The 17,613-nt window shown below is 57.7% G+C and overlaps 1 protein-coding gene across 5 annotated transcripts in view; it reads right to left on the reverse strand.

Moving 5' to 3' along the window:
- ANO1 (anoctamin 1) overlaps window positions 1-17,613 on the reverse strand; it is a 176,262-nt gene that overhangs the window by 12,921 nt on the left and 145,728 nt on the right. For all 5 annotated transcript variants that reach the window (XM_055415302.2, XM_055415298.2, XM_055415308.2 and 2 more), the window contains 7 exons: window positions 14,213-14,414; window positions 13,952-14,063; window positions 12,787-12,844; window positions 11,052-11,152; window positions 9,959-10,104; window positions 7,261-7,413; window positions 454-506 (listed from right to left, as the gene is read on the reverse strand). In XM_055415302.2, coding sequence (XP_055271277.2) covers window positions 454-506; window positions 7,261-7,413; window positions 9,959-10,104; window positions 11,052-11,152; window positions 12,787-12,844; window positions 13,952-14,063; window positions 14,213-14,414 — 825 coding nt within the window. The remainder of the gene's footprint in view (window positions 1-453; window positions 507-7,260; window positions 7,414-9,958; window positions 10,105-11,051; window positions 11,153-12,786; window positions 12,845-13,951; window positions 14,064-14,212; window positions 14,415-17,613) is intronic.

Raw genomic sequence — 17,613 nt, forward strand, 5'->3', positions numbered from 1 at the left:
GCGTGTTTGTGTGTGTCTGTCTGTTTGTGTGTGTGTATTTGTCTAGCAGGTTCCTCTTCTCATGTTTCATTTCCCAAACCTTCTTTAAAGAGCAGGTGTGAGCTTCAAATAAAGGAGAAATAATGAACTGTTTTAAAGAGCAGAAGAGTTGCTGACGTGGAATCGCTTTCTCTGGGTCTCCCTTCCACCCTGTCTGCCTCTATCTCCTTCTGTTAGAACTCTGGGGAGAAGGGGGACTTGGGGCCAAGGTGGCACTGTGGAGGGTGTTGCCCGGGTTGCGGGGAGCGGCTGAGGAGCTGTGTCATTCCCGCCCGGAACTCGCCCCACTCCTCAGTAGAACCAGGAGACGCTCCTTCAGCGGAGCTGCCCGAGGCTGCAGGCGGAGACCAGCTTCCTGGAAGGGCCCCCCATCTGTGTGGCAGCTCAGCCAGTTGAGGTCCCCACATCACTTACGTTGATGATGACAGCAAGCTTCCCGACGCCTCTGAGGATATTGTACCAGATTCCTGGGGGAGGGGCAGAGAAGCACCGGTTCAAGACCCCCTTTGCTGGGGCTCTTAGTAACTTGAGCAAGCCCATGCAGCAGGCTGGACTTAGCAGGGGCTGGTCTGGCCCTCTTGTGGGGCAGGTCAGACCCGTGGTAACTGGGAGTCGTTTGGGGAACACCCGGGGTAACCTGGTGAACAGCAGAGCCCACAGCTTGTACTGGCTCATTGGCTGTTTGTAAGCCAACTAGCAGAGAAGGCAATGGCAAGCCACTCCAGTACTCTTGCCTAGAAAATCCCATGGATGGAGGAGCCTGGTAGGCTGCAGTCCGTGGGGTTGCTAAGGGTCGGACACGACTGAGCGACTTCACTTTCACTTTTCACTTTCCACTTTTACACATTGGAGAAGGAAAGGGCAACCCACTCCAGTGTTCTTGCCTGGAGAATCCCAGGGACAGGGGAGCCTGGTGGGCTTCCGTCTATGGGGTCACACAGAGTCGGACACGACTGAAGTGACTTAGCAGCAGCAGCAGCAGCAGCAAGCCAACTAGATTCTCAGAGGGATGCTTAGAAACACCTGGTTCCGGGTTCTGAACAATCTGCCATGAAGCTGTGTAAACTACTGACTGGTTTTTCTAGAGAGACAAAGATTCAATTTAGATGTAGCTTCCCCCTCCCTAAAGAGTCTATGCAGTAGTAATTGGATGGAATCCACAAAATTTGGCGTCCAGAAACTTCTACACAGCTCTGGTGCTAGGAGCGCCTGCTCTTTGGAAGGAAAGCGATGACAAACCTAGGCAGCATATTAAAGAGCAGATACTACTTTGCCAACAAAGGTCCATCTAGTCAAAGCTATGCTATTTCCAGTGGTCATGTATGGTTGTGAGAGTTGGACCATAAAGAAGGCTGAGCGTTAAAGAGTTGATGCTTTTGAACTGTGGTGTTGGAGAAGACTCTTGAGAGTCCCTTGAACTGCAAGGAGATCAAACCAGTCAATCCTAAAGGAGATCAATCCTGAATATTCATTGGAAGAACTGATGCTGAAGTTGAAGCTGAAGCTGAAGTTCCAATACTTGGGCCACTTGATGAGAAGAGCCGACTCACTAGAAAAGAGCTTGATGTTGGGAAAGATTGAAGGCAAAAGGAGAACAGGATGACAGAGGATGAGATGGTTGGATGGCATCACCGACTCAATGGACGTGAGTTTGAGCAGACTCTGGGAGATGGTGAAGGACAGGGAAGCCTGGCGCACTGCAGTCCACGGGGTTGTGGAGTCGGAGACGACTAAGTGGCTGAACAAGAACAGTGCCAGAAAAACCACAGTTAGGAATAGGTCAGATGCCGAGCCAGGGTCAGGAGCAAAGCCAGGGCCCCCTAGCTAGCAAGGCCAGGAGCACATGCTGGGTATCATGGCTGGACAGCAGTGAGGTACAAACCATGCCTGTCTGGACACCCCCTTGGTCCATCACCAGGAAAAGCAGGGCAGTACTTAATCACAGGGGAATGCGGATGACCACACAGCACTTGGAGCATCTCCAGCTGCCCCGCTGGCCTCGCTCCCAGCAGAGACGAGAATCAGGAGGCCCAGGAAGGAAGCCTGAGGGCCCAGAGTCGGCCCCGCTCCTTAGGGCCCTAAGGCTATGGCTCCTGGAAAGGGGCCCAGCATCCCAGGCCACCCCGTCCCCACCCTGACAGTGTCTTATCAGACCAGGAACACATCATCGCAGACTGGGGGCTGAGACTCTGTCCCACTCACCCTCCTCCCCTGCCTGGAGCCAGATCTGAGATGGTGACAACAGAAAGGGCTGGTGGGACAGTGGCAGGGTTGGGGGGGTCTCCACCCAGGACCCATAAGGCTGTGCATGGGTGTTCCTGCCCTCACAGTGAGCGCCCATTTGCAGGGTGCATGCTGATGGTCGGCAGAGACAGCAGGAATTCAGCCCCACGTGCCCCAGAATTGGGAAACCACCAGCTCAGACCCAGCCCCTGAGGGCAGGTGTGAGGGTGGGTTCCCAGCCCTGGCCAGGGACCACTCCACAAGGGCAAGCGTTTCCACTGCCCCAAATATGGACCTTTGTTGGCAAAGTGATGTCTCGGCTTATTAATATGCTGTCTAGGTTTGTCTGGGAGAGTTTCCAAAGTTTCCCAGAGCTTGCTCAAAGTAATATCCGTTGAGCTGGTGATGCCACCCAAACATCTCATCCTCTGTCACCCCCTTCTCCTCCTGCCCTCAATCTTTCCCAGCATCAGGGTCTTTTTCCAATGAGTAGGCTCTTCACATCAGGTGGCCAAAGTATTGGAGCTTCAGCTTCAGCACTGGGTTAGTGTTTGCTGAGTGACTATATGAGCGTAGAAAGTCCCTCCAACTAGACTCTTCATGCCCAAGCAGAGGTTGCCACATCCAGGTGCTGGGGAGTTTCATCAATCTTGCCTGCTACTTAAAAAATGCTGTTGCGGTTGTTTACTCCTTTAGTCATGTCCGACTTTTTGCGACCCCAAGGACTGTAGCCCACCAGGCTCCTCTGTCCATGGGATTCTCCAGGCAAGAACACTGGAGTGGGTTGTCATTTCCTTCTCTGGGGGATCTTCCCAACTCAGGGATAGAAGCTACGTCTCCTGTACTGGCCAGTGGTGAAGCCCCACAATGTCAATGGGTGTATACAAATTGGGATGATGTGTTTTTTAAAAAAATTGAGATTAGCTGCTTCTGCAAGAGCCTGAGCTCCCAGCTGGCATCTCCGTGACAATAGCTGGTGGTGGCTGGCAGTGGCATCCCCTTCAGGCCACACCATGCATTGCAGCTCTCTCTGTACCAAGGCAACGCTCTTGATCACCACAAGTGACTTCAAGAATCACATTTATCCAAACCCAGACCCTACTAAAGCCTGGAGAAGAAAATCGTCCAAGGGCAGGGTGTTTCAAGGGAACCAAGAACAGGCAACCCTGTCCACTCATTCATGGGGTCCCGCACAATTTGATCTTGAGAACTCCGAGCGGGGTGCTGGAGTGCTGGCCAGTCCGGCAAGTTGAGGTCTTCTGGCAGGGGGCTCCCTTGGGAGGTGGCTCCTGAGCCCAGCAGGAGGAAACGAGTCTGTCAATGAGCTGAGAGAGGTGACAGCAGGAAATGGGGATGGCGCGGGGGAGATGGCTGGGCCAGAGAGAGCGCCCCACGGCGGGGCACCGAGGCTGTCTGACACATCCTGCGGTGTCTCTATGCCTGGGCCAATGGTTCTCTGTGTGACCCCCACCCCAGAACCCTGGGCTCCAGGACGCTGGTCCCAGCCCACGGGATTGGTGTCTGCTGGGGTCTTGACCCGCTGGATTATCCGAATGTACGCCGCATGATGAGAACCACTGTGCTGACGACCTCTAGGTAAGTACAAGCGGCTGAACCTGCCTGCGACAAACCTCAGCCTCCTTGTGACATCTCGCAAGGCTCCGCCTCACTTCACCTGTCTCCTTCAATGCCGAACCTGGTTCTGAAGAACAGTCTAGGGAGGTATTTGGATGTGCCTGCCGACTGGCAGCTCCCAGGAGCTGAATGCAGGAAGGGTTTCTCACCCAGGAAGCTCTGAAGAGCAAGCTTGAGAGGAGGAAGACGCTGGCCCTGGGTGAAAGGTCAGGCCTAGGAGGCTGGAGCCGGTGCCCAAGTGCGCATGGGGCTGGGTCCCCTCAGTGGCCTGCCACATGTCCCCCTCCGTGGCCGAGCAGAGCAGTGATGGCACTGTGCTTCCTCCACACGCTCTTGGCGCTCTGGGTGTAGGTCGTTGGGGCCATGGGGGCCCCTGTCCCTTCAGGGCCCCGCACGGATCACAGGAGGAACACAAAAGCCTCTTCAAGGAAAGGTTACGGTGGAGGAGCCCATAAACAAACCCAGATTATGCTTTGACCAACGGGGCAGGAACCAGGAAGTCAGCAGCTGATCCGTAAGCAGAGTTGGGGGGCTGTGAGCAGAGACCCTGAGGACGTGCTCCAAGCCCTGCTGGTGCTGAAACAACACCAGGGCCAGGGAGGGCTGGAGGGGCATCCTGGGACTCGCTTCCATCACGGGGGGCTGCGGGGTTTAGGGTGCTGCAGTAGGGCGTGACCACGGCTCTGCCGGGCACAGGATGCCAAAGCAAACAGTGGCCGCTGTGGACTCACCTGGGGCCTCCGGGTGCCCGAGAATTGGGCCTTTGTAAGGAGCAAATGGCAGGAGTGGCCCTCTTTTTTTTCACGGCCACTGGGCACGGGCTCAGAATTCCCAAGGACCGTGCAGGGAGTGCCTGGCAGGCTGCTGTGTCTGCCCCGTCCACGCTGCAGGTGTGCCCTCATGGAAGTGTGCCAGGCGGGGCCAAGGGCTTGAGCTAATCTGGCCCAGCTCGGCTCTGCTCAGCACCTGGCCTCAGTCTCCCCATCTGGAAAGTGGGACCGAGGATTCACCCCAGCGTCCTCACTGGGTGCCTGGGGGACACGACAGCAAAAAGCCCCAGAGGAAGTCCAACAGCTCCGCGGCCGTCCTCAGGGCAGGGCGCGGGGCACCTCAGAGAGCCCTGGCTTCACGCCACCTTGATCTCGAGGTTGGCGTTGTTCAGTCGCTCCGTTGCGTCCGACTCTTTTCGACCTCATGGACTGCAATCCATCTCCCGGGGTTTGCTCAAAGTCATGTCCATTGAGTTGCTGATGCCGTCCAACCATGTCGTCCTCTGTCGTTGGGGGATCTGCGGATCCGGCCGGTGGCCCAGAGTGGTGCCCGGCCTGTGTCTGGATGGCCCAGGAGGGAAGAACCCTCACATGAGAAAATGTCACATGAGAAACTTCGCCTTTCGGTGAGAATCCTGCACATTGCCTCACAGTCCACAGAGACAAGAACGTTTCCTCTCCAGTCCTGCGTGGAAGTATGAGCTGGGCTCTGACCCAGCACAGCGGCAAGCTCACTGCTCTGGACGGCTCTTACCCGGCCCCGCGGCCCTTAGAGATGAGGTGTGCGGGGCAGAGGCTCACTCGAGGGCAGCATCAGGGACCCTGGGAGCCAGAGAATTCACAGCCTTTTACATCCTTCAAAACCACAAAGTCTGGTGGAAAAGGCATCTCTTGGCTGAGTCTTTACTGGTTGTCCGGGTCACCCGGACAGGAAGGAGACTCAAGTGTCAAAACACAGGGCGATGACCTCTGTACAGGAGCTGAGCTCAGACGTCCCTCCTGGTGAAACAGCAAGTGTTCCTGGACACTCTGAAGCTTGGGCCTGGCAGGTCACACCATGGATTGCAAGGCACAAACAGGAACCAGGTGAAATCACCGATATTTGAGCATGTTTGAATTGTGAAAGTGGCAGTTTCATCTGGTACAACCTGGGAGGGTGCACTGTGTACAGCAGAATCCCAGGCCTCTCGGGACTGATGGTGGAGAGTGGGTGGGCCTGGCACCATCAGTCGGTGGGGGCCACTCCAAGGATGGAGCACTGGCCAAGGAGTCCCTGGCCTGGGATGCGATGACCTAATGCCATGGGCAGGAGAAGCTTTTGGAAGGAGTGATGACGGCCCTCCATGTCTGCAGGATTATGTCTGGGCTAGACAGTAAAGAGTCTGCCTGCCATGCAGGAGACCTGAGTTCAATCCCTGGGGTAGGAAGATCTCCTGGAGAAGGGAATGACAACCCACTCCAGTATTCTTGCCTGGAGAATTCCCTGAACAGAGTAGCCTGGTGGGCTACAGTCCATGCGGTTGCAAAATGCTGGACACGACGAGCAACTAACACAAAGGTCCAACCCAAAGATCCATCTCTCTGGTGTGCAGTCTTTAATCTGGTAGAATGACAGATAACACCCCTAACACACGATTCAGTCTTGTTTGTTTGGGAACCAGCACAGAACTGGCACAGGTACTGTTCTAACTAAAATTGTATCAGTAAGAAATAAAAAGAATACATTTTGTAATTTTCCATCTCATTTTCAAGATAAAGTTCCAATAAAGACTTTTTTGTTTTCACCCTGAAAATTGAATCCTGGTTTAAGGTGATTCTGTTTAAGATAAGATGGGCATTGTCCTTGCTGACAAGGGCTGGCTCTGGCCGGGGCATGCGTGGGTCTCTAAGCCCCGACCACTAGATCCCCCCACTCCTGGACAGATGGGCACCCACGTCTGCTTACATGCCTTTGGTAACAGAGAGCTCACCACTGCACAAGGAAGCTGGCTCCATTTTTGAGGTCTCTGAGTATTTGAAAGTTATGCCTCAGGTTCAGTGTACAGTCCCACAACCCCCAGTGCCTTAGTGACTTGGGGTTAAAAGCACCAGGCTGCTTTTGACTCTGACCCACCAGGCAGGTTACACAATGCTCTTCCTTCATCAGTAGAAGCGGGCTCCCTCCTTTATCTTTTCGGTGAATATTAAATGACTACATGATACACCCTAACACTGTCTTTCCCAGTGGTCTGGCTCTGTGCTCTAGGCCCATACAGACATTCGGAGTCGGGCAGGGGTGCTGGGGACCAACAGAGAAAATGCATCTCATGGACTTGCTGGAGCAGCAGGCTGGGCAGACACCCAGTCATCCGAGACCCGAGCTCTTCCCTAATGTTCTCTGTGGCCTGCCCATCTCAGGAGCTGGGGGGTCGGGTGGGGTGCAGAGGGGCTGGAGTCCTGCATCTCCCCACCCCTGCCTCGTGTCTGAGTCTCCTTCCAGGGCAGGTACAGTGAGGAGTCAGGGCCCTACTTGGCCAGCTCTGCCTCTGGCTTCCAGGGAGTGCGATCCTTTCCCCAAACCCAGGGTCTCCGCTCCCAGGGCCCAGGCACTCACCAATGTCCTTGGCTCTGACAGCCACTGGCCTTCGGAGCTCAGTGACGAACTTTTTGGCATCCAGGCGGATCTCAATGATGTTGTTCAGGAGCGCGAAGAGTGGGGCCAGCGGGAAGGATGCGACAAACAGGGTGACGAAGCCGAACTGGATGACTGCAGAGAGGTGTGGTGGTCAGCACGCGCGGCCCCCGGCCCAGGGCTGCGGGACCCTTGCCCTGGGCCAGATGGCACCCTACCTCTGTGTGTAAGAGGGGATCTTGGGATGCCCCGCAGCCCTGGGTGACCCCAGGCCAGGAGTCGGGTTCTGAACCTTCACATTGCGTCTTGAATAATGGGCGTGTACTCACTTATAGTCTGATCGTGAAAAAATTTACCAGTGATGGGGAAAGGGTGCCTGTGAGCACAAAGGCCCACTCAGTCACTCTGTGTCCAGGAGGGGAAAGGGCCCGAATGCCTCCTAGGACCCGGGGGGCCTGCCAGCATCAGTGTGCCTCCAACAGCCCTCAGCGTCTATTCCGTCAGGCTTTGGGGAGCCAGTGGGGGACTGCCATAGGCTGTCCTGGACAATCTCGCTCCTCTGTCTCCTTCCCTCTATCTTTCTCGTCATCTTCATCATCAACCAGCCGACTCCGGGGCACCTTTGGCCTCAGAAGTTCTAGCCCAAGGAGGGCCAGCTCCCGGGGAGGTCAGAGAAAGGTTACTGATTGGAAGCAAGTGGGGGAAGTGGGTTCAGGGATTGTACAGCCAGATGCTGTCCAAGGGCGCTTGGTGCCAGGCGGTAAACAAGGAAGCCGGCAGAATGTCACCCAGGTCGGCGGGCTGAGTGTGACCATTGTTAGCGGGTGGGCGGGTGGGGTTCCCGTGAGCCTTCATCCCGGCGCTGGGTCACTGGCCCCTTGCGCCCCACAGGCGCTCTGCAGGGTGCTTCTGGGGGCAGTGGTCTTGTCTGAAGCCTCTGCAGATGGTGGAGGTGATGGAGGCCCCCCGGGCGGCCAGGAGCCGCTCAGCCCTGAGGCTGCAGGTTCTCTGACTCCGGAGTGACACCGCCTCATCTTAGACAGACAGGCTGGGGGAGAGCTGTGGGGGTGCGGGGGAGGGGCCGGGGAGAGGGCTGGTCAGGCCCAGCAGGGACGTGACTTCCTTCGCCCCCTCCCAGCCAAGTCAGCCTGAAGGCAGAGACCAGCGGGCATGGGGTGGGTGCTCCCTGGTGGGCGGGGTGGGGGGCTGTCCCAGGAATTTAATTTCACCAAACCCCAGAGGACCCTGAACCCTCCAGCCACCAGGAAAATGGAAATCTGGGGAAACGACCGACCACGGTCTCCCAGTTGATCACAGGCTGCAGTTCTAGGTGTCTATCTCCCACGGGGTCAGGTGGCCGATGGTGGAGACCCTCCTCCAAGGCCCCAGGCAGGCAGGGGGCAGGCCTGGGTGGGTGGGGGGTGCCCGCAGGGCAGGGAGATGCCTGCCTGCCTCTGATTCAGCCCGGAGTCAATTTTGGGCAAAACGGAGGACGCCACGGGACCCCACGCGGTCTCCTTGTTGGGGGTCTCAGGGCTGTTTCTACACTGTCATCTGAGAAGCTGGGAGCGACTCACTGACCGCCCATGGGGCTAGAGCATGTACTACTAAACGGAACCGCTCCTGTGCTCCGAGGCCACCCGGCCCCAACCACCTCACCCTGCACAGCAGTCCCTGGCTGGCTCGCCTGTTAAAATGCAGAGTCCTGGGTCCCGCCCCAACAGACGGGGAACGGGCCCCGGGAACCTGCATTTAAGATAAGCTATCCATGGCGGTCAGGGAGCACGACACTTGGGAAGCCCCCTACACGAGTCTCCGCCTTCGCCTGTCCATTCACTCAGCGAACACGCACTGAACACCCACTGTACACTGGGACCTGTTCTAGGTGCAGGGGGTACAGCAGTGAAGAGGGAAAACAATCCCAAAGGCTGGCTTTCGCAGAGCTTCATTCTACAGGAAAGACAGACGGAGCAGGAGCGAGAGAGTGCCGGGACTAGAGACATCAGCTGTGGGGAGAAGCAGAGAGCAGGGCTGGGCTGCCCGGACACACGCTGTGGGCAGACCGCCGTGGTGGGGGACGTTCTGAGCAGAGCCCTGGAGGAAAGGAGTGAGTGATGCACCAGGGGAGCGAATTCCAGGCAGGACTCAGCCGGTGCAAAGGCCTTGAGGTAGGAGTGACCTCTATGCGTTTGGGTAACAGAAAAGAGAGGGCTTCCCTGATGGCTCAGCAGTAGAGAACCCGCCTGCAATGCAGGAGATGTGGATTCAGTCCCTGGGTCGGGAAGATCCCCCGGAGAAGGAAATGACAACCCACTCCAGTATTCTTGCCTGGGAAATCCTATGGACAGAGGAGCCTGGTGGGCTACAGTCCATGAGCTCGCAGAGTCAGACACGAGTGAGCGACTGAACAGCAGCAGCAGCAACAGCAGGAAGGCCAGTGCAGCCCGGGTGGGGGAGGGGAGGGCAGGGAGGTGGTGTCTGGGAGGCTCCAAGCGGCTGCCAGGTGGCCGCATCTGGCCGGCTGGCTCTCTCTCTTGCCCCAGCCCTGGGATTCGGGGGCCACCTGGGCACCTCCCGTCCAGAGACACAGCTGCAGGCAGTATAGCTCGGTCCTGATGTGTCCCTGGAGCCCGGGGGCCGCGGGCCCGTGCCCACCCCGCCCCAGGCGCCCGTCACTCACTCATCTCCATGTACTCCGGGGTGAGGCCGGCGAAGGGCTCCAGCGTGTAGTCCACCTCGTACCGCTGCTTCTTCTTCGCATGCTCGTCGTGGTCCGAGGGGCTCTGGTGCTTCAGTCTCAGGTAGCGGATGAACTTCTTCATTTTCCTGGGGGATGCACGACGTCGCCTCGGTTAGGCTTCCAGGAAGGTGGGCTCGGGGCTGTGACCCCCCAGGTTGTTTTAAAGCCTCAGCTGACGTGTCTGCGATGCCCGCTCTGTTGATGGGCGAGCTCCTTTTGCCCTCTCCCCCAGGGGCGCGCGGGAGGCAAGCCTCACCGCTTCGTTTGTGGCACGGGCAGTGGTCCCCAGACGTTTTGGCACCAGGGACCGATTTTGAGGATGATTTTTTCCCAGACTGGAGGTGGGGGAGATGGCTTCTGGATGATTCAAGTGTGTTATACTTACTGTGCATTTTACTTCTAATCTCAGCTGCTGCTGATCTGACAGGAGGTACCAGTCCTCAGCCCCGAGGTTGGGGACCCCTGACATGAGGAAACGCAGGCTGGGGACGGCCCCAAGGTGTCAGGGGTCTGGATGGGCCCGAGCAGACTTGGATGCCTTGGACCACAGGGGCCGGCACTTGGATTTGGGGGCACTTATCTATAACCTTTTCCAATGAGTTGAAAAAGACACTGATGCTGGGAAAGATTAAGGGCTGGAGGAGAAGGGGACAACAGAGGACAAGATGGTTGGATGGCATCAGCGACTCAATGGACATGAGTTTGAGCAATCTCCAGGAGATGGTAAAGGATGGGAAAGCCCTGTGTGCTGCAGTCCATGGGGTCACAAAGAGTCGGACATGACTGAGCAACTGAACAAAAACAATCTGTATCCTGCATCCTCGGCCACTTGGGAGAGGAGGAGTCACCTGGCCTTGTCCCTTTCCTCGTCCACCAGGCAGTCGCTGCTGCTCATCTTCCCCGTGTTCTCATCACCTCCCTGTTTCTGGTGCCCCCACCCTGGTCCAGGCCCCGCGTCAGCTGACGCCCAGACCACTGCGAGGCCCGCCCCCACCCCTGTGCTCACTGAGACCCGAGGCTGGAAACTACTCACGGGATGCCGATCTCAAACAGGTTGTTCTGGATCAGCTGCTTCCCCAGCATGATGATGCTGAGCTGGATGCAGAGCTCCATCAGGCAGCCCCCCGGGGCGCACTGCAAGAGAGGGTCGCATCAGCCCCCACCCTGCCCTGCCCAGCCTCCTGCGAGGGGAGGCTGGACCTCGTGCCGAGGGCTGAGTGAGTCCTCCATGTCCCAGCCCCTGGAACCTCACAGCGGGACCTCATTTGTTAGCAGGGTCTTTGCAGACATGACCGAGTGAAGATGCAGTCGTGATGGTGTAGGATGTTCCCTGCTAAAGTGGCTGGTGTCCTTTGAAGAAGGGAAAACGCACAGGCGCACGGGAGCAGGGGTAGGAGGCCCCCTGAGGATGGAGGCAGAGACTGGAGAGGCACATCTGTCAGCAGGGGGACATCAAGGACGGTCCGTGGCCAAGAGAGCTGGGAGAGGCCTGGAGGAACCCTCCCTAGAACCTTTGGAGGGAGCACAGCCCTGCTGACACTGTGGCCTCCAGAACTATCAGAGCTTAAACCTGCTGCCTTAAGCGAGCTGGTCCACGGTGTCTCGTTACAGTGGCCCTGGGGTTGGTACAACCTGACTGACAGGCTGTACAGGCTGGAACCAGGCCTGGAGACAGAGCCCACTGGCAGGGGTGGGCAGCAGTCTCGCAGGCTGGGGCCCGTGCAGCTGGAAAGCTGCACAGTGTGGCAGCCGGCCACCCGTTAGGCCTAATGCCCTGTGCCCTGTGGGTTTGTGTCACCATAGGCTGGTGGGGGCAGGGGGCATGAGCTTAACTTGTCCAAGTGGTGGGAACTGAAGGGATACTGGGTGACACTCCAGGGCACAGCTGGCCCTCTTTGAGTCCTGGGCCAAACTTCATATACCAAAAATTGCCAAAAAATTTATCTGGAAGAGCCACCATCTCATTAAAAAAATAAAGATGTTCTGTGCCTTACTTTATGAAGACATTTCCCCCAACTTCTCCAACAGTTAGAGAGCAAGACAAGGTGTCATCCTAGGTAAAGGACGTGTCAGATAGTGGGGGAACAGTTGGAGGGCTTTTTACAAACATCCGCTACTGTGGATGAGGCCTTGGGATGTTCGGGGCCAGCACTTAGCTGGCTGGAGCTCTAGACTTCACCGCAGGCAGCCAGATCACCCAGCACCTAATCCTCTCCACCCTGTTTCACATAGTCTTATCAGGAAGACCTTTCTTTCTCAATAAAATGAATTATTCTGGGAATTGGAAAAGCCGATTAGCTCCCGTGAGACCTGAACTGCTGATGGGCCCTGAAGTCTGGCTTGGTCTGATGGAGCCAGTGGAACAAGTCTGGGGGCCAGGACTCAGACACATGAACTAGACCCACAGTAGATGGAACCGCTGAGCAGAAGCCGAAGATCACCAGCACTGTGTTTGGCGGGGCGAGAGATGAGCATTTCAACGCTGAAGTGAAAGAATTGTAACTGAGTTTTTTTTTTTTTTCTCACTAGTTCACCTTAACCAAAGAGAAAAACATTCAAGGTCTCACAGAAAAAGAAGAAGAAAAAAAAAGAATTTTTTTGGTTTCCATGACCCCGAAGAGATATTCTCCTTTAAAGGTGACACTATATGGACATACCACAGAAGACGGAAGCCAGCCCCAGCAGCTGGATAACAGAGCCGGGGTCTCGTGGGCTGGGAACTGAGCTGTGCTGTGTGAACAGAGGGGAGAAAGCAGAGCGGGACCTACCTCCTCCATCCGGAAAGATCGGAAAATGTACACGTAGTCGCCTGGGCGTCCGACAAACCTGCAATGATATGGGTCATTTAGAGTGGGGCGAGCAGGCTCTGGGAGGCCCCGAAGGTGGGAGCTGGGCCGCGTCGCAGGTCCCCAGGTCGGAGCCAATGATGGGGGTCAGTTAGAGTGGGGTGAGTGGGCTCTGGGAGACCCCAAAGGTGGGAGCTGGGCCGTGTCGTGGGTCCCCAGGTTGGAGTGCTGTGGTCTCACAGGCTTTCCCCCTGCCCACTTCATCTAAGAACCGACCACAGTGGCTTTCTGTTGGTCGAATGTTCATGTGATTCCCAAACCCGCAGGTGGGTAAGAAGACGTGGCTTCAACAGGAAACCAAGAAGCCGAAGGGCAGATGGAGGGAAGGGAGCCCAGGAGGGGAGAAGGCAAAGGGGTCTGAGCCCAGATAGTGCCACGCCCACCACGGCAGGGTCTCGGAGCCACGCTGGGGACCGCAGACAGACTGGGGTGGAGGTGGTCCCTGAGGCCGCCTCTCAGTTTCCTGTGGGGTGTGTGGCCAGGGATTGTCTGAGAGCCTGCTCCACTGCTGTGGGCGCTCTCAGGGGGGCCTGGGCACTTTGGCCCAGCTCCGGGACCCTGGGATAGGCAGATGGCTGCGGCATTTGTAAATCGCATGATGCGAGGATGGAGGCTCTGGAAGGGGTTCTGGGATCTGACCAGCCCTGGTGGGGGCAGGGGCAGTGGGGAGTCGTGGTGGGTGGGCCACAGGCCCCTAGCAACCCAGGACAGCTCCAGAGGGTCAGGGTGTGGGGTTCACCCCATCACTGGCCCAGGACACTGGCAGCTGCCCTTTCATACCTACTCTGGCAGCCCTCACCTCCCCGGTGTGGGAGCCCCTGGAACTGGCTGCCTGGAGTCCCTGCTATCTGGAGTCCCCAGCACCTGGGGTCGCTCCTCCCCAGGGTCTCTGCCCCCTGGGGGCCCCGCAGGAGCCAGGCCTCTGCCCTACCGCAGCAGCAGCAGGAGCTCGCTGACTGCTCTGCCTTGGACCTGGGTGCTTCCTGCCTGTGGGGAGATGGGGGTGTAGTGGTGGGGAGCCTTCTATTGGACAGGGAGGCGCAAGCTGGGGAAGGCGGTGTGTCTGAGTCACCAAAGCAGCCCCTACCGGCCTTTGAAGAAAGCCACGTAGAAGATGGGGGTGTAGGAGTTGACGAACTTGAGCAGGAAAGCCTTGAAGATCAGCCTCTCCTCAAAGCTCTTCTCCGTCTTTGGAACCTCTAGAGGGAGTGAGGTGCAAGCCGCTGAGCCACTGACCCGGTCCAGGCGGGTCACTTCATTCGGCCGTCAGAGGGGCTGAGTGACCAGCCCAGCCCCAGGGCAGGCAACGTGCGGCCGCCTGGCTCCGGGGCTCGGCCGGGGCGCTCACCTATCTTGGTGAGCCATCTGGCTATGCAGCCGTACACCTCGTCCAGGAGGATGATGACCACCAGGTTGATGATGACTGCGGTGGCCGTGACCGTGACCCGAATGTTGGACCGCACGGACGGGGAGGAGTTCATGGCCAAGGCGGCGGCCGTGGAGATTCTGTAGATGATGACGCCAAGGACGATGGCAAAGGTCACAGCGATCTGTGGGGGGAGGAGGGGACACTGTCGGCTGGACCACACCCTCCGGCTCCCTGGGCCCTGCTCTCCCCAACCTGGGAGCGCTTCAGCTTCAAAACAATGACAGGCGTTTCTTGTCACCCACCAGATGCCAGGGGCTTTACGGTGTTAACGTCACAGACGAGTGAGGGGCCAGGCTCTGTTTTATAGAAGAGGAGACTCATTCTCAGAGAGGTTGGGTAACCAGGCCAGGTCACCCAGCACACGAGCTGGGGCTTTCCTGGCGGGTCCACCAAGCCTGGAGTGCACAGCTCTGCGGCTGCCTGCTGTGAGAACCGTGACCGCCTTGCCCACTGTCCCCAACAGGACACAGGGCGGCTGCAACCCCAGTAACTGGCTTGTGCGCAGGCAGGCTGACTCTGGGGTGGGCTTCGCCCCCAGCCTGGGTGACCCTGAGTGGAAGCAGTGACGTTCTCGATGCTGCTGTGGGAGGCAGGTGGGGCAAGCGGTGGTCTGGTCTCCCCAGCAGTGCTGCAAGCCTGCCTGGGTCAGATGGATGGGATCCCTTCTCCTGATCTCCCTGGGAGACCCCCACACCCCTCCAGCTCATCCTCCATCTTGCCAAACCCACCGTTGCCCCAGAACATTCCCTACAGCTTGGACTGGCGGCTGCTTGAGAAACAGGGGTGGGCACTGGCTAGGATGACGAGTCTTCTGCGTGGATCTATCTGTCTGCCTGCCTGGGCTCCTCTTCCTTACCCTCAAAAGCTCTGACTCACCTGGGAAGACCCTGTCCGCACCCTGTCCTGCCCTAAGGGTGAGGACGCCTGCGGATTCCAGTCCCGAGGAGGCCCTGAGGGTGGAGGGCAGCTGTGCAGGGCCGTCACCCTGCCGGCTGTGCTGTGCTCTCAGCGTGCCCTGGTCCCTGCCTCTCACTTCCACGGAGCGTGTGCAGGGGACCTGCCCTTGCCGAGACAGCCCCTTGCGGCTCCCGGAATAGCCCTGGAGGGCAGGGGCTGCGCTGTGTGCCTCCAGGATGCAGCTTGGCAGGCTCTGCCTGCTTCACTCCAGAGGAAGGCTGCAGTGATGGGGATCTCAGGATGCTCCTATTTTAAATTTCCAGCTGATGACTCCACTGCTGCCCACGTCTGTGGGCGACTGAATGGCGACCACACCCGCCCAGGGAACGTCCGCACTCCACACCACACCCCGAAGAACAGGCTGCCCTGTGGTGAGGTGTGGGTACCACTCCTGCCAGCTCTCAGAATGAGGACTTTCCTGGGAAACTCCCGTGCCCCTGCCAAGAGGCCCCACCATCACCCCCCCAGGGGAAGGCATCGCCCTGGGCTTGGAGACGCCCCTCCTGCCTTGTGCGGAGGTGTAGATGGGGCACTGGGCCTGCAGAAACTCAGCAAGGTGCCCCCTTGCCCTGTTGGTGCCCCCCATGACCACCCTATAGCTGTGTCCCCTCCTAGGTGCAATGCCCGCTCTGGAAGGAAAGGTCCTCAAGGGCCAGGGTTCGGACGCAGTGTTCACATGGGCACCTTCAGGACCAGGAGCATGGGGGCACCTGGTAGGTGCTCAGCTGATATTTGTTCAGAGAATGAAGCTCCTATGTTCAGGACAAGACTGATTCATCTGTGATGGGGACCCCAGTCCCTCAAAGTCTGCTGGTTCCCTCCCTACTATCCCACCTGTGCTGGGAATAACAACGTGCCCATTTCCCAGTCTCTGTGCAGACAGGGCTGGCCAGAACCATGCAAGCAGAGGTGTGGGCAGGCCCTGGGGGAAAGCACTTTCAAAGAGGGGCTGCCTCCACTGGCATACATCTCCTTCCCCTTTCTCCTGCCTGGAAAGCGGAGGTGATGTTGGAGGTGGAGCAGCCATGTTGTGACCAAGAGGATACTGGCACAGACCAGAGAAGTCAGTGCCTGCTGGCATCATGGAGGTGCTGGAGCAGCACCTCCACTGCCTACACCTTGATTCTTATTACGTGAGAAACTCAAAACTCCCTGAAGACTATTCACAGAAGTGACATGTAACCTGAGGGCTCCCGTCCAAACTTGCCGTGGTGCAGAAGGGTCCACAGCCTCCCTCCTCCTCCATCCCCGGAATGGACCTTCTGATTCTTCTCTGCCAGGAGGGGCTGAACCTTGGTGCCTGAGTCCCGTTTCCTGTACCCCATCCCCTGCTGGTGAGCTCTGGCAATGCTGTGGGCAGGGACCATATTGTCCTAGGTTACCCCTCAGCACCACTCAGGTGTGTCTGGGACATGTGTTCCAGGGCTGGGCCCACTGCCACTGGAGTCATCTACAGACACAGGAGCCCTCCCCGCACTGGCCCCATGGTCTTGGGGGTCCCCACTATGGATTCCTTTATATCAGGGATGTCCTCAACCATGCGCGAGATCGTGAGAGGACATGGAGTCCTCACTCTGCTTCTAACTACCCAGCTTAGAGGACCTCAGCTGCCGCCCCTGACGCCCGGTGGAAAAACAAGCCCATTGCATGTCTCCAAGTTCACATACAACAGCGAAGGCCTCGGGGTGGACAGCCAGCCTGGCATACGGCCTGCAGAGAGGGTGAGACCTCGGGCCTCTGTGTCCTCACCAGCAGGTTGGGGGACAGGCAGGTGTGAGCCCTCGGGCCACTGGGCACAGCCCAACCCTCGGTCCACAGTGGTCACGAGGGCCCCCCACAGGATCGGGGGCTAAGACCCTAACCTAAAGTTCCGGGGCTGGATGAGGGGACGGTCATTTCTACAGTGACCATAGCTGGCGCTGACCTGTTGGGGAGCACGGACTGAGGCCTTCCAGAGACGCAGCCCAATCATCTGGGCGTTAAAACCTCCAAAGAGAGCTGGCCGTGGTGTCGCTGATTTATTCAAACCCACAGGGTCCGGATGAATCCAGCATCACAGACCTGTCCTGACTGTTTTCCTGTCTCTGTGTTATTTATTTTGTGGCTTTCTTTAAAACCCCTCCGTTTTGTCTTAATACCGTGAACTCCTGGGTGTGAATGACAAGGTACTCACATGTGTCACTCTCAAAACAAAAGATGTATGTCAGGGACCATCCCCCAGGTGTAGAGAGCCCCCCCAGGGGTCACTGCAGAACACTGGCCCCTTCCCATTTTAGGGTGGAATCTCCCCACCTCTGCCTGGCCTGGGATGAAGACAGCTGCCACGTGGACGGCTGACCCCATCCAGGTAAATGCCGCGTGCC

The sequence above is a fragment of the Moschus berezovskii genome, chromosome 25, assembly GCF_049115385.1.
Source record: "Moschus berezovskii isolate FMDL1 chromosome 25, NW_MosBer_1.0, whole genome shotgun sequence".
NCBI classification, from domain to species: domain Eukaryota; kingdom Metazoa; phylum Chordata; class Mammalia; order Artiodactyla; family Moschidae; genus Moschus; species Moschus berezovskii.